The sequence below is a fragment of the Hemibagrus wyckioides genome, linkage group LG14, assembly GCF_019097595.1.
Source record: "Hemibagrus wyckioides isolate EC202008001 linkage group LG14, SWU_Hwy_1.0, whole genome shotgun sequence".
Taxonomy (NCBI): Eukaryota; Metazoa; Chordata; class Actinopteri; order Siluriformes; family Bagridae; genus Hemibagrus; species Hemibagrus wyckioides.
In genome coordinates, this window is record NC_080723.1 from 10695228 (window position 1) to 10711393 (window position 16166).

Consider the following 16166-nt stretch of genomic DNA (forward strand, 5'->3'; position numbering starts at 1 on the left):
TCGATAGAGAGTGAAAAATAATGATTAATGTGTGGTACAGGTCCACATCTACGACTTTTTCTCCCGCACTGTTGATTCTGTAATAAATAAAACTATGGTACTTCAAATACTTTAATATAAACAGAGCGCCTTCATGCGTCCCTGGAAGCAAATGCAACCCTGGAAGCTAATGCAACCCTGGAAGCTAATGCAACCGGGAGATTGTTCGGGAATTTTCCGTTTGTCTCAAATACATTAGCACTGTAGTTATTTGTGAAAACTAAAACGGAACGTTTTGCATAAAGGTGAGGTTTGTTTGACATACTGTCCTTTATTAAAAGCGTTGTGAGACTTAATGAAGCAGGATGTCTTTAACTCAGGAATAAATGAAGGCGTGGGTAAGTTAGCATAGCATGGCCTCGGAGCTTTGACAGCAAGGGCTCTGTGTCACGTGCAGTTTAAATGTTTACCGTCGTCTCCACACCATTAACGATTCAGTATTAACGAAGCAGCCATTTGTGTGGTTGCTCTCTGGAAATGTGTCTTCGCAAAATTGTCCAGTTTTATGAAATTAAGAAAGTGCATCAGAAGTGAGTGTAAAAAGTTTGTGTTTTAGCTTCTGAATAAGAAGATATCGGATATCATGCGGAGTCTGCATGGGCGTACAGTGATAAAGCTGTGGTGATGATGAGCAGCCTGCTGATGAAGACCTGGAGCGAGAACACACACACTGGTGAAAACCTACATCCACATCATCAGCTCACACACTGTAAACAAAAATAAAAACAGTCTGGTGTTGTTGCAGGAATTAATATTTTGAGACATCTTCTTCTTCTTCTTCTTCTTCATCTTCTTCATTTTTAAAACTGTAAATAACTGGTAGCAGGATTGCAAGGAAGTCAACAGACAGTAAACAGTATGTTACTGATGGAGAAATCAACAGTTTGATATACACTGATCAGGCATAACATTATGAACACTGACAGGTGAAGTGAATAACACTGATGATCTCCTCATCATGGCACCTGTTAGTGGGTGGGATATATTAGGCAGCAAGTGAACATTTTGTCCTCATGTGTTAGAAGCAGGAAAAATGGGCAAGTGTAAGGATTTGAGCGAGTTTGGCAAGGGCCAAATTGTGATGGCTAGATGACTGGATCAGAGCATCTCCAAAATTGCAGCTCTTGTGGGTTGTTTAGCATCTATCCAAAGTGGTCCAAGGAAGGAACAGTGGTGAATCAGCGACAGTGTCATAGTCTCATTGATCCACGCAGCAAAAGAGGGATTACAAACAATATTAGGCAGGTGGTCATAATGTTATGCCTGATCAGTGTAGTTCTTTGTAAACATAAGATCATACAGTTAAACAAGCAAAAACAGTAAAAGAAAATGCTTGCAGGGTTTGCCTGAAACATATTGTATATTGTTGTTGCAGAAATGTACAGTTTGGTATTGTTCTTTAGAAATACAAGATCATTCAACTCTTATACACATTATAAATGTGACACAGATTTTACCTTTGGAAGCTGGAGATTAATCACTTCATTTATTTTTCGGTTGATGAGCTGATTCTCAAGCCAGCAGTGACAATGAGGTGTTTTAATACCCCACCAACACTGCTGTGCCTGATTCACTCACACCAGTGGGACACGCTCTGTGATCCATTACTCAAAATACTGTCTTGTAGTGTTCTCCTTTTATTAAAGGATAGGACAGGATAGAGTGACTTACAAGAGTGGAGGTAGGAGCACACAGGTAGACTACATCCTATGTAGAAGAGGCAATCTGAAAGAGATTAGTGACTGTAAAGTGGTAGTGGGAGAGAGTATAGCCAGACAGCATAGGATGGTGGTGTGTAGGATGAATTTGATGGTCTGTAAGCAGAGGTCAAAGATAGAGATGGAGAAGAAAACCAAGTGGTGGAAGCTGAAAAAGGAGGAATGTTGTGTGGAATTTAGACAGAAGTCGAGGCAGGCTCTGGGTGGTCAGGTAGTGCTGCCAGATGACTGGGAAACTACAGCAGAAGTGATCAGGGAGACAGGAAGAAAGGTGCTGGGTGTGTCATCTGGAAGGAGGAAAGAAGATAAGGAGACTTGGTGGTGGAATGAGGAAGTTCAGGATAGTATTCAGAGGAAGAGGTTAGCCAAGAAGAAGTGGGACATGGACAGGACTGAAGAGAATAGACAGGAATACAAGGAGTTACAGCGCAGAGTGAAGAGGGAGGTGTCTAAGGCCAAGCAGAAGGCGTATGATGAGTTGTACACTAGGTTAGACACTAGAGAAGGAGAGAAGGACTTGTACAGGTTAGCTAGGCAGAGGGATCGAGATGGGAAGGATGTGCAGCAAGTTAGAGTTATTAAGGATAGAGATGGAAAGGTGCTCACAAGTGATGAGAGTGTACGGAGGAGATGGAAGGAGTACTTTGAAGAGCTGATGAATGAGGAAAATGAGAGGGAACAAAGAGTAGAAGGGGTGAACTCTGTGGAACAGGAAGTAGATAAGATTAGAAAGGATGAAGTCAGGAAGGCTTTGAAGAGGATGAAAAGTGGAAAGGCAGTTGGTCCGACGACATCCCGGTGGAGGTCTGTAAGTGTCTAGGAGAGGCGGCAGTGCAATTTTTAACTAGTCTGTTTAACAGGGTTTTAGAGAGTGAGAAGATGCCTGAGGAATGGAGAAGAAGTGTATTAGTGCCGATCTTTAAGAATAAGGGTGACGTGCAGAGTTGCAGCAACTATAGGGGGATAAAGTTGATGAGCCATACAATGAAGCTCTGGGAAAGAGTAGTGGAAGCTAGGTTAAGGAAGGTAGTGGAAATTTGTGAGCAGCAGTATGGCTTCATGCCCAGAAAGAGCACAACAGATGCAATTTTTGCTCTGAGAATGTTGATGGAGAAGTATAGGGATGGTCAGAGAGAGTTGCACTGTGTGTTTGTAGACTTGGAGAAAGCGTATGACAGGGTGCCAAGAGAAGAGCTGTGGTACTGTATGAGGAAGTCAGGAGTAGTAGAGAAGTATGTCAGAGTGGTGCAGGACATGTATGAGAGGAGCAGGACAGTGGTGAGGTGTGGTGTAGGTCAGACAGAGGAGTTCAAAGTGGAGGTGGGACTGCATCAGGGATCGGCTCTGAGCCCCTTCCTGTTTGCTATGGTGATGGACCAGTTGTCAGAGGAGGTCAGACAGGAGTCTCCTTCGACAATGATGTTTGCAGATGACATTGTGGTCTGTAGTGAGAGCAGGGAGCAGGTGGAGGAAAACCTGGAGAGGTGGAGGTTTGCACTGAAGAGAAGAGGAATGAAAGTCAGTCGTAGTAAGACTGAGTACATGTGTGTGAATGACAGGGAGGGAAGTGGAACAGTTAGCTTACAGGGTGAAGAGGTGAAGAAGGTACAGGAGTTCAAGTACTTGGGGTCAACAGTCCAGAGTAATGGAGAGTGTGGGAAAGAGGTAAAGAAGCGACTGCAGGCAGTTTGGAATGGGTGGAGAAAGGTTTCGGGAGTTCTGTGTGATAGAAAAATTTCAGCGAGAATCAAGGGGAAAGTGTACAGGACAGTGGTGAGACCGGCCATGCTGTATGGTTTAGAGACAGTGTCACTGAGACAGAGACAGGAGTCAGAGCTGGAGGTAGCAGAGCTGAAGATGTTGAGGTTCTCTTTGGGAGTGACACGGTTGGACAGGATTAGGAACGAGTACATCAGAGGGACAGCTCATGTTGGATGTTTGGGGGACAAAGTTAGAGAGGCCAGGTTAAGATGGTTTGGACATGTCCAGAGGAGGGAGAGTGACTATATTGGTAGGAGAGTGTTGGACATGGAGCTGCCAGGCAGGAGGAAAAGAGGAGAGGAGGTATATGGATGTAATAAATGAGGATATGAAGCTAGTGGGTGTAAGTGTTGAGGATGCAGAAGATAGGGATAGGTGGAGAGAGATGATTCACTGTGGCGACCCCTGAAGGGAAAAGCCGAAAGAAGAAGAAGGACAGGACAGGACAGATGGGCTACAGTTTGCTATTAATGCCCTACAAAGTACTGTAAAAATATATGATAAGTGGACTTAATAAAATGGCAAATTCTTGTAGGTTTTGTTAACTGAATTTTATGTGGTTCCCTAAAACAAACAGGTCACACTGATGAGTAACAAACAGTAATAAATACAATAGTATTATATTTCATATTTATCCAGTGAAATAGACATGTTTACATGTCAAGGAACCGTCTCAATATGCCGTAACCAGCAATGTACATGCAATCAATCTCTTTTCAGTAGTATACACTGATCAGGCATAATATTATGAGCACTGACAGTGGAACCGGCGACAGGGTCACAGCTCATTGATGCACATGGGGAGCAGAAGCTGGCCCGTGTGGTCCGAACCAACAGATGAGCTACTGTTGCTCAAATTGCTGAAGAAGTTAATGCTGGTTCTGATAGAAAGGTGTCAGAATACACAGCGCATGATGGGTCAGGGCTGTTTTGGCAGCAAAAGGGGGACCAACACAATATTAGGCACGTGGTCATAATGTTATGCTTGATCGGTATATGTGACTTTTCTGTCTACACAGCCTGTGTCTCCTAATTACTAAGTACGCAGTCAGAAAACTTGCCATCACAGCAAGAACACCACACATTCATCTGACATTCCGAGTCTAAGCTTTTCCACTGTTTGCACATGTTCTTCTTATACCTAGCTCTTATATAAAAGGCTCCATCTGTTGCCAGAGTGCCTGCGTCAGCATGTTTTCTTGTTTTAGGTTGTTGCTGAATCACGTTATACACGTTTACTCCAGGCACACCAGATACACACACATCCTTCTCAACGTGTGCGCATGCATACAGACCCAGCATGCTTGTGTGTGTTTTGTGTCAGGTTTGGTGCTGTGGGGTAAACAGAAAAGAAAATGTGTAATTTATTTAAGGTTAAGACCTGTCTTTACTCACATTACCTAAGTCAATTTTTTAAAATGCTAAATATAAGTACAAATACACTTTAAATAAATAGATGACTAACTGGACAGGATCAATAAAAACATTATTATGATTATGTGTAATTAATTGAGGACACCCAAAATTTTACAGGATTCCAGTGAACCAGATATCAGATTACTAAACCAGTTTCTAAACCTTTTTTCAAACTTGCAATTTTCTTATTCTATTGGCAAATAACTGTGCTTCTTAAAAAAAATAAATGCATACAAACTCAGCAAAATCTGGACCTTTCAAGCCTGAATTTAGTCAAAAAAGTCTAGAAATAGATTAAAAAATTTCATGTTTTTTAAATATTTTTGTAAGAAATACTAGATGAATTTGATTTTATTCTAAATATTTTCACATATTTTTAAAAATCTTTTTTAATATTTTCACACAAATGTTTGCAGTGTACTAAATGGAACCTTAATGTTTCCCTGTTTAAAATATTTCTTTTCAGCTCCTTTTAACTCCTCAGTAATGGATATTAATGGATAGGTCAAAATAAACATGATCTCTCTGTATGTGTGTATGTGTGTGTGTGTGTGTGTGTGTGTGTGTGTAATGACCAAGCAAAGGAGGGGTGTGTCATGGGCACTCAGTAGGAAAAAAACAAAACTGTTCACAGAAACCAGCTGAATCACAGTGATTATAGAATCTCTCTCTCTCTCTCTCTCTCTCTCTCTCCCACACACACACACACACACCTCTGCCTCCCCCTCCCTTTATCATCTGGCCTGGCTCCAGCATCAGGCCTGACTCAGCAGAGGAAGAGGGAGGGAGAGACAGAGAGCGAGAGAGAGAAAAAGAGAGAGAGAGAGAGATCCGTGTGACGTGACTAGCAAGAGCAGTGCAGCAGAGAGTTTGACACCATACAGAGCTAGATTAGACGTTTGTAAGTATGCAGACTGGTTGAGTTTGTGCCTAATTTAAGAGAGTGATATACAGGAGCAGGAAATGAGTTTAACAGCGAGAGAGTCACCGTATTAGTCATATGTTTAACGTGTCAGTGATGCACACGCAGGGCTCATGGAAGCCTCAACGGGCAGCACAGCAGGTTGGCTTCTGAGTTTCAAATCTGTAATGATTTGTTCGTTGGTTGTTTGTGTTTGTGCATGTGTTCAGAACGATGATGTTAGTGTGATAGTAGAAGATAGTAGTATGCTCAGAAACTGTCTTATTTCTGTAGAACTGCCAGAAGCAGATTGCTCGGCTTTGGCCAGCAGGATGCCGTTCTGCAGTCAGCAGGAGCAGGAGTCTCCTCTCGGCCTTCTGAGTGTCGCTGAGCTCAGTCTGGGCCTGCAGTCACTCAGCCTGCCCTGGGAACAGCCATGGAACTGCACTGAGCCTGAACTTCCAGCCAGACCCAGCTCTCCTGAAAACAGTGAGTAGCACACAGTCAACATAATGACATGGGTTCTGGTAGAATATATGAATCAGGCTATAATTATAACTTATTTTCTCATAATTTTAGCTGTTTTCTTCCTGCATTAAAGTGTGTGTGTGATTAATATTTTCTATTATAATCATAGATTATTCTAGAAGCTCTGAGCTCAGTCTGTCTCAAACCATTAACTCTTGCATGACTAATTGCCTCAAACACTAGCCTTTTATCAATCCGCTAGAATTTGTTAAGCAATTATTTATTTATTGTTCTTTTACGTTACGAATACATCGTGTTTTATTTAAAGTTTCTTACTCATATTACACTAACTCTTGCATTTTTATTTGTATGTCATGGTTACAATAGAATATGTTTGTAGAGTATACACACGATTTAAAGTCTCTGTGTTCCTCACATTTGCTCTGCCCCAATTCTTTTATATAGAGCAGATGACACAGAAGCTATTGCAGCACCCAAAGCTGCTCAATTCTGCTGTCTCATCCAGGGCCGTGTCACTCGAGGACATCGCTCTTTGTCAAAACATACTTTGTTGTTGTACTTGAAACCAAAAATATAATATTGTTTGACATGCTATAATGCTGTATGCTGTATCCTTATTTCTTATTTATATGAAATATTCTCTCTATATTGTGTGTGTGTGTGTGTGTGTGTGTGCGCGATACAGTGCTAGGGTTGTGGCCTAGTTCTCTCTGCAATGCCCTGGACACTTTGCAGGGTTTTCCAAGCCAGAGCTCCTTGGGTGGAGGCGACCTGTTGGAATATTTTCCCAGCCTGACCCGCATGACAGAGTCCCTTTCTCTGCTAAACTCCGGATCTAGCAGTCCTGTGGACTCTGAGACCAGCGCTATCTCGTCTGGATCGGACCACCTGGTCAGTAAACTTAAGTAGAGAAATGGAAAATGAAGCAGTAACTCAAACAGGGTTTGATCAGTTACTCACTAGTGACCAACAAGTTGCTTATAACTAAACTACATGATCGGGAGATAGTTAAAACCTTTAGATAAAGTAAAGCTAGCATTGTGTTCATTAAATCAGTGGAATCAATTTGATGTACCTTAGAGGTTTATTTTTTGTAATGTTTATACCTGTGTTTTCTGTTTTGCTGGTGGAAAAAAATTCCACGTTTATTGGACTTCTGAGTTGTTTGACCCACATAACTTGTTTGCTCACTGGTGTCCTGCTACGATCATATACCCTGACCAAGCAAGAAACAGTGACACCCTAACACCCATCTTGCTGATTATTACCGAAAAACATGAACTCATAATCATAATCTGGAAAAGAGTTTATTCACATCCTTACTTTTAGTCCTCGATTTTGGTAACTGATGATGGATGTGTTCTTAGGTCTTTTTGTATGTGTGTGTCTGTGTGTGTGGTCTGGCAGCTTGAATTAAGCATAGGAATGTCTTATTTAGACCTCAGGCATATTTTATAACTGACTATAATAATAAATTAAAGTGTATTTAGTCGTACAGGATGAACTAACTTGCTGCTAATTTATTTATTCCTTATTTAAGCAGCAAAGATGTGAGAAACATTCCATTGTATTCATTTTAGAGTAAAATCTTCCATTAACATGATACTTTTGAAAGGCTTCCTTAGGGCGCCCTCTAGCCTGAATATACCTGTTAAGTGTAGTGTAACCAGATCACTGGCAGGATGCAGATAGAGCAGGATTAAAAGATTAAATACCACAGCGATGGCTTAATGCATTTAGCTTGAAGTAATCTTTACAGTTTCCTTTTTCTTCTTAGGCCAGTTTACGGATCTCTCCTCCGATGAAATTCCACCTGTTTGACACTCAGAAAGAGGCTCTGTTGCCTAGCACAGGACAGCGAGAAGACTCCATCTCTCCTCTCGCTCCCACTCTCCCTGCTGTACTTGAAGAGTCACTGGCTAAATGCTGGACCAGAACAGCACCCTGGCCCAGCTGGAGCACCCAGAACGCACGAGATTCATTCAGCATCGAGACGAAGGCTCAGCTGCACAGACAGGCCGCAGGTATTGTTCAGCTAGCATGCTAACAAACATCACCTCATAGCAGTATAGAGCAATATTCCCATTTGCAAGATTATTTTGATTTATTGGGAATCTATTTTTTCTCATAGCAACAAATGAAGCTACTTGTACCTGGGCTGGACAGCTGCCTCCACGTATCTACAAAAACCCCATCTACTCCTGTAAAGTGTTCCTAGGAGGAGTGCCATGGGACGTCACAGAGAGTAATATTCACGCGCATACACACACACACACACACACACATACATGAATCCATCCACATTCGAATGTAATTGTTGAGTCATAACTAAGATATGAAATATACAGCGGCGTTGTCGAGTTCTTGAAGTTGATTGGTCAGTAGGTGTTGATTAACAATCTCATAGCAAAGCTCTCTTCAAACAGCAGTTCTGGCTATAAGGTCGGCTGTGTGTTTATGTTTCAGCGCTTGTTCTAGTATATCTTAGTGATTTTTAGCATTTTAGGAGGAGTCTCCAGTTTCAGTGCTTTGTAACATTGTAATGCTTTGCTGTTGTACCTTTTTTGGCTTATTCACAAGTAGGAGAATGTGTAACTATAAATGGGTAAAATGAAGACATCATGCTTTTATTGGAAAATAAACTCCAGGATGGGAAAGTATCTCTACATCATATCACCTGGCTGTGTCATTTATTATTTTTCTATAACAGCACTCCCCAGTATCCAGTCAGCCAATCAAGGAGCAGCAGTACAGTGCATAACATCATGCAGATGCAAGTCAGTGCTTCAGCTAATGTTTACATCAGCTTATGTTTACACAAAATGTGATCTTGGCATGGGTGCTGGTGCCAGATGGACTCCTTTGAGTGTTTCACACTCAAATCTACTGATCTCTTGGAATTTCACAGTAAAAAAATACATACAGAAAAACAAAAATCATCCATTGATGGCAGAAACAGAAAATCTGTGGTCAGAAACAGGAATGTGAAGCTCCAGTGGCTACAGACTCCCTGAAACTGGACAGTTAACACTGGAAAAACCTTCACCTTCTCGTTTTTTTTTCTCTTTCAGTCAGTGATTGTTTCATATGAACATTTCTGCTCTTGTCCTGCATCTGCATGATTTTATGCACTGAGCTGCTGCTACATGATAGGCTGATTGGATAATTGTTCTGTTCTGTGAAAAAGTATTTGTCCATTACTGATTTCTTTTATTTTTAGTATGTTTGTGACAATGATTTCACAGAATTTAATTTAAGACAAAGACAAACACAAAATGCAGTTAATTGTTTCATTTATTGAAGGAAAAGTGTACTGTATACTAGGTGATAGATAGTTACTAAATCAACCAATTATCCAGATATAGTATAGCACATTATAATTTCCTGCTAACATCTACAAGGGCTTCCATTATAGGGACTTTTTTTCCAAATGCATGGAATTCTTTATATTTTGTGTGAAATGATGTGTGCAATTTTATTTATTTATTTATTTATTTATTTATTTATTTATTTATTTATTTATTTATTTATGTTTTTTTTTTTATTTGATAAAAAATTCCTCCTTAATTTATGAGTAAACAAAAGCATGTAACTATCTGTCTGTGTCTCTTCAGGGAGTCTTCTGAACACATTTAGTGTGTTTGGATCTCTAAAAGTCGAGTGGCCTGATAAAGATGGTAAACACTCTCAGTGCCCACCTCAAGGTACGCAGCCTCATGGAAATGCTTCCATACACATTCCTACCATAGGAGATGAGTTATTTTGTTTTGTTTGTAAGAAATAACAGACTGTTCCAGTGGTTCTCTGTAGGTTACGTGTACCTAGTGTTTGATTTGGAGAAATCAGTGAAGGCTTTGCTGCAGGCCTGCAGCCAGCGTCACCTACATCCTACAGATTACCTGGAGTACTACTACAAGATGTCTAGCAAGAAGATACGCTGTAAGGTGGTGAGTGTATCATACAAACATGGATTTTGTGACGTCCACCCCCAACCAGATGTGTTATAGCTTTTAAGTAAATCTCCAAAAAGCAGGCAAAAATCATATCTAAACTGCACTGCAAATAGCATGTATCATGTAGCATGGAGCAAGATTATGTAATGAATAAAAGTTACGAGTAATATTCACATGGGTACCACAGGACGCATAGTGTTTTGATGTGCAGCTTAGTTTGGATTTGGAGAATAATAGATACATAATAGATACATAAAGACTGTCCAATATGTCACTGTAATATTGATGTGATTGTTAGGTATTTTTTAAAATTTCTTTTAGAATAAAAATCACAACTCAAAACTCTGGAAACCGATATAACATTTTCTGCTGTCTGGATCTTTACAATTTTTCTTGTTGGATATTTAACAGAATTTAAACATTATCTAATTTATTTAGTTTTAATTCATTTGTAAGACATGTTTTTAAATGCAGCACTGCTGTCCTGCTGGTAATTTGTTAAAAAACCCTATATATCATGAGACAAATTGTTGATATGATTAGCACTGTTAACATGTTTGCCTTCACATGACCGGGGTTGGGAGTTTCTGCCTCTGCTCTGTGTGCATGGAGTTTGCATGGTTTCCGTGTGGTTCAGGGTGTTTCCTCTGGGTCCTTTGATTTTCTCCCCACTACAGAGATATGTGTTGTAGGCTGACTGGCATCTAAATTGTCCATAGAGTAGGAATGAGTGTGAAGGTGTGTGTGATTGTGCCCTTTGATTTATTGGCACCCCATCAAGGGTGTCCTCCGCCTTGTGCCCCTTCTGTTAAACCCTCTATTTCTCATGTCCACATAGGTGCAGGTGATACCATGGGTGATCACAGACAGTAGTTTTGTCTGCTCCCCCTCACTGCGGTTCTTCCCCAGTAGAACAGTGTTTGTTGGGGCTCTGCACGGCATGCTGACTGCTGGAGATTTAGCTCACATCATGAAAGAACTGTTCGGGGAGGTCGTGTACGCCGGGCTTGACACAGACAAGCACAAATATCCAATAGGTCTGCTTTCGCATTTGCAGATTGTTTCATGTCTCATTTTCATCAGCGTTACATTACGACAGTCCAGTTTGTGATATTCGGCTATTGCAGGGTCTGGACGTGTGACATTCAGGAACCAGAAGAGCTACCTAAAAGCATTGACTGCTGCATTTGTGGAAATCAAGACCACCAAATTCTCCAAGAAGGTAGGATGGGACCTATTTTTGAACATAAATATTCACATATCATTTCAGTCTAGAGTTTTCTAATAATTTGCACTATGAACTTTTTCTCCATGTTGATGCTGTTGCCTTCTGCTCTTGTTTTAGGTTCAGATTGATCCGTACCTTGACGACTCCATGTGCCAAATATGTAATTGTCAGCCAGGCCCATTCTTCTGTAGGGATCAGGTGAGAGACTGTGCTCTCTGTTAGACCAGTTGTTAATGCTTGATTATAGCTGCTGATCATCAAGTTTTAGCACTGCCAAGATGCCACTGTTGCTCCATGTTCATCCAGGATAGACCATGCACTCAGACCCCAGCTTCCAAACAAGATAGGATGTGCAGATTAAATAGACTTTACAGTAATTTACTGTATATATACAACATCTCCAATGAAGATATATGTGGCAAATGTGTGTCCAAATTCACAGGGCATGAGGACTCACTGAATGGTTTAATGTGGATGAAAGTGATGTCAGTTATACTGTACAGTGTTTACAGTTAGTGTACATCTAACTGAACACGTTACAGAGATTTTAAAGTAATGTATTAGAAACCATCCTCCAGTACAGATCCATGGATTTGTAGCATCTTTGCCAAGGAACAGTAAATCTTTTCTGGCAGCATAAAAGACAATTTATGTTTTTTTTTTTTTTTTTGTATGTTAGCATTGACTTGCTGGCATAGTTATGCTGAGCGTCTAAAAACACAGCTTTCCATCTGATTCTCTAATAAACGCAAAATGTTCAGATTTATCCACAAATGCAGATTGTTTCATTTTGAAAAAATCAATATTTGATCACTTTTTTATCTGATGCTTGTTTACGGTGTTAGTTTTTAAACTGCTCCATCACTGACCTGAAACTGATCCAATTTAAGATACATTGACCGATTAATATCTAATTAAAAGTTAGTCTATCAAAAATATTTCATTAGTGCTATGTTTTCTCTAAATGCATACTTTTTAAAATAAAACACAGTGCATTTTAATTTAATTTGTTGTGTAATCAGGCCAAGTCAATCACAAGAGATTCACAAAAAGAGACATATCTTATAACACCACTAATGAAAATAGTCTGAAGCTTTTACTCAATCTGATGTGTTTTGATCTCTCTCTCTCTCTCTCTCCCTCTCTCTTTCTCTCTCTCTCTCAGACTTGCTTTCAGTACTACTGCCGCTCCTGTTGGCACTGGCATCACTCAGTGGACATGCTGAGCAGTCACCGGCCTCTGATGCGCAACCAGAAGAGCCTGAACCCAAGCTAAACAGCCGACGCAAACTGTATTTCTGCTGCTAGCCCAGAGGTTTATGGGCTCACCTGACCCACGGAGATTTAACTGTGCCATTTACTCTGCAGCTCATCAGAGCCGAGGCAGGGAATGACTGTAGAAAGTTCACGTGTTGCACTGCTTTTACTCTTTTCGCTGTTCACTTGTTCACAAAGGCACTATACATCATAGAGTGATGTGCCAAGTGACAGCAGCCTATTTGCACCATTACCTGGGCAACTGTCACCACGGAGAGAACCCCGGAATTCTGCAGGTGGCAACTAAAAAAACCCTCCCTGATTTTTAGTTTTTTTCCATATGTTTGTGTTTGAAGTTTTCAAATGCATGGTATCTATACTTATTATTCATTATGCAAGTCTAGTAGCGTTTATATTGGCAGTTTTACCAGTACATTATTAGTATGATTAGTATTGTTACTGATTAACCTTAGGTCAAAAGGCCCTTTTAGCTAGTGATTAAAAATGTTCCTTTTTTTTTACACACTTATTTTTCTGGCTTTACTGGATTAAGATGTGAATGTCATTACCCTGTGGATCATTTCTAACTACCTGGAGTGGGTATTTTTAATTTCTTCTTAACCATTCAGACACATTAATGTGCTGCAGCATTAAACATCCCATATTTGGCTGCTGTTGCTGGTTAGGAACAGTCAGACTGTAGACTGTACATAGTTTTAATCGAATTGTTGCACTTTATTCATTTGCACTTCAGGGACAGGGGAAATGTAGTTTTAAATCTACTCTTGTACAACTGTTGAATGGGAGAGTTGTTTAAGCATGATCCTTTAATTCACTGATACTGTTTCTGGTCCTGTTCCTAGTGAATTGAGCTAACTCTGGTTCAAGGCCTATTGATTGTAAAGCATTCTAGATCAAATGCAATTTAACTCTCAGTTTTATTTAGGATTCAAGGCTCTGTGCCAAAGAAAGATCTAGCCTCTCTTTGTCTTTCTCTCTCTCTCTCTCTCTCTCTCTCTCTCTCTCTTTCTCTTTCTCTCTCTCTCTGTCTCTCTCTCTCTCTCTCTCTCCCCTCTCTCTCTCCTTTGTTCTTCATTGAGGTTTGTTGTGCTGAGCTTGTTGCCTGGTCCAACTGCTTTTTTAGAGTCTAAAAATCTCTACCTCATTGGTCTGCGAGTGTTGTCATGGTTACATAACTTGGAGGTTGTTCCAGTTGGGCACAATAAAGTTGTTGAAGCATTACAAGTCTGTTTAATTTCTTTTTCTAGAAAATATGTATATGGTTTTAAAAAATAGTCCTGCCTGATTTACTCGTTTTTTTTTTTATTCAAATAATTTGAGGAAATCCATTGTCTTAAATACATTTTGTGTAACAACTAGTTTTTTAAAGTTGTTTGCACTTTTATATTGTGTGTATATATGCAGGATTATAAGCATATGACAAAAATTCTAAATAGTAATTTACCACGGAACGGAGGTCACATCAGCCTCTGTGTTCGGCTGAGCTTAGGAGGTGCTACGTCAGCCTCAACGGAGGCTGGGAGGCTGCCACATTGACCTCAGCATGCTGCTTGGCCTAGGAGACTGTAATTTTGGTCTCTGTTTGCTATTTGGCTTGAGACTGGGTCTGGAGGCCCGCCACATCAGCCTCTGCATTCAGCTGAGTTTAGCAGGTGCTACGTCAGCCTCAGCAGGGAGCATCGCTTGTGTCAGGGTATCAGAGGCCGCCCTGTGCTCGGAGCTCTGCGCTGGAGGTCGTCCTGTTGGCTGCAGTCGAGAGCTCTTGACATATTCACTCAACATAGTAAGTAGGTGTAACTATATCATATATATTTTAAACTTCATTTTTCTCCCCAGAGATCTGTTTGTTTGTCTTTACTGCTTGAGTTGTCATGATAATAAAATGGTGATGCTGTAATGTCCCCTGAGTCACCAGAAACTACCACAACTACCACAAATCTACTGCCTCAAGTCAGATATATACTTGTATCCTGTCACAAAAATTGTATTAGTCAAAAGCATTTGACAAATTAATAAATGTAATTAATGTATTATGTATTTATGTAATGAGTCATATAAGATTTTATTAATTCCAAATACTATTCACATGTTCATTGGACTGAAGAATATATTACTGACACGGTGTGATAAATGGCAGTATCTGCTGTGCAGTTAAAATGACACTTAAATAAAAATCGTAATCGTTGTATTGTAAAGATCCTCACCTCTTACAGTGATGACATCATCATATTCAGAGTGAGACGTCGCTCCTTGGAGAGAGAAGTATATTTTCAGCTGTAATGGTTTGTGTCAGATCTGTGTTATGATACTGATTAAACGTATATTTATTTATTACATTTTTGCAATATGATTAGTTGTTATATATTATATTTTGAACATTTAATGGTGAAAATCACCCACAGTTTGCTTCCTGTGCAATAAAGTTGCACATTTCCAGTCCTTTTGTTGAAGTACTTTTTTAGAGCTGCTACTCACACCGGAAGTCCATCTGAGTGGCACCGCAGACCAACCACCACAGACCTGCATCTGTAACTGACTCAAAAAAGAGATTCCAATTTTAAACAAATTCAGAAATAACATGAAAAGACGTGTAGATGGTGTAAACTTTTTTTTTTTCAGTCCACTGAACAGATCAAGCTCAAATGAGCTCAGGGTTAGAGACTGATTCAGATTCCTTCATTTTAACAGTTACACTCAACATTTACCACTGAACATTTATTTATTATTTTATTATTGAACATCAGAAATAATTTAGAATAAACTTAAAAATTAAGTTTAGTCCTCATTCATTGTTATGTATCCCTTGTATTTACCTCCCATTTATTATACACTTATTCTCTCCGCGTGCCAAATTGATTTTTTATAAAAAATGAGGTATGTATGATCACCATTTTTTTTTGTTTCACCATTTTAGTCAGCTTGTTTCCAACACATTAAAATATATTGTAAAATTGGTATTATAAATCTCATTTATATAAAATTATACCTCATTTTTGAGTACTTTTTACACCGGGCCAAATTGACCCGAAGATAACAGGAGGGGTATTCATCTTATGTGTTAATGCTCTTAACATGGGATTATGTGGTAGCTTAGTGGCTAAGGTGTTGGACTACTGGTTGGATGGTTGTGAGTTCAAATTCCAGGTCCACCAAGCTGCCACTCCTGGACCCTTGATAAATCTAGGATCAAGGTGCCCTTAACCCCCAATTGCTCAGGTGTATAAAAGTGAGATAAAAGATGTAAGTTTTTCTGGATAGGGAGTGTCTACGAAATGTAAATGTATCACATCATGTGATTACCTCTGAATAGCTTTACACATGTTGGGATGTGTTAGCTGAGCTCAACAGATAGAATTTAATAATTAAAGGAAAATGTGGGCACC

General features: G+C 39.9%; 1 protein-coding gene across 2 annotated transcripts; it reads left to right on the forward strand.

Moving 5' to 3' along the window:
• The first annotated feature begins 152 nt into the window (after nt 1-152).
• cpeb1a (cytoplasmic polyadenylation element binding protein 1a) lies at nt 153-13994 on the forward strand. Of its 2 annotated transcripts, XM_058408395.1 has the most exons (12): nt 153-284; nt 596-712; nt 6130-6324; nt 7010-7215; nt 8102-8348; nt 8456-8569; nt 9939-10028; nt 10135-10271; nt 11116-11314; nt 11405-11499; nt 11623-11703; nt 12671-13994. In XM_058408395.1, exons 2-12 carry the CDS (start codon nt 664-666, stop codon nt 12779-12781), a joined length of 1524 nt encoding a protein of 507 aa, XP_058264378.1. In that variant the 5' UTR covers nt 153-284; nt 596-663; the 3' UTR covers nt 12782-13994. The 2 variants fall into 2 exon arrangements, with proteins under 2 accessions (XP_058264378.1, XP_058264379.1); XM_058408396.1 differs by lacking the exons at nt 153-284; nt 596-712 and adding an exon at nt 5699-5997.
• Nucleotides 13995-16166: the final 2172 nt, after the last annotated feature.

Excerpts from the sequence above, each read along its gene's own strand:
- cpeb1a (XM_058408395.1), top strand. The coding sequence starts at position 664 with ATGATGAGCAGCCTGCTGATGAAGACCTGGAGCGAGAACACACACACT. Across the intron at positions 10,029-10,134 it reads CTCTCAGTGCCCACCTCAAG|GTTACGTGTACCTAGTGTTT; the intron begins GTACGCAGCCTC and ends GGTTCTCTGTAG. Across the intron at positions 11,704-12,670 it reads CATTCTTCTGTAGGGATCAG|ACTTGCTTTCAGTACTACTG; the intron begins GTGAGAGACTGT and ends TCTCTCTCTCAG.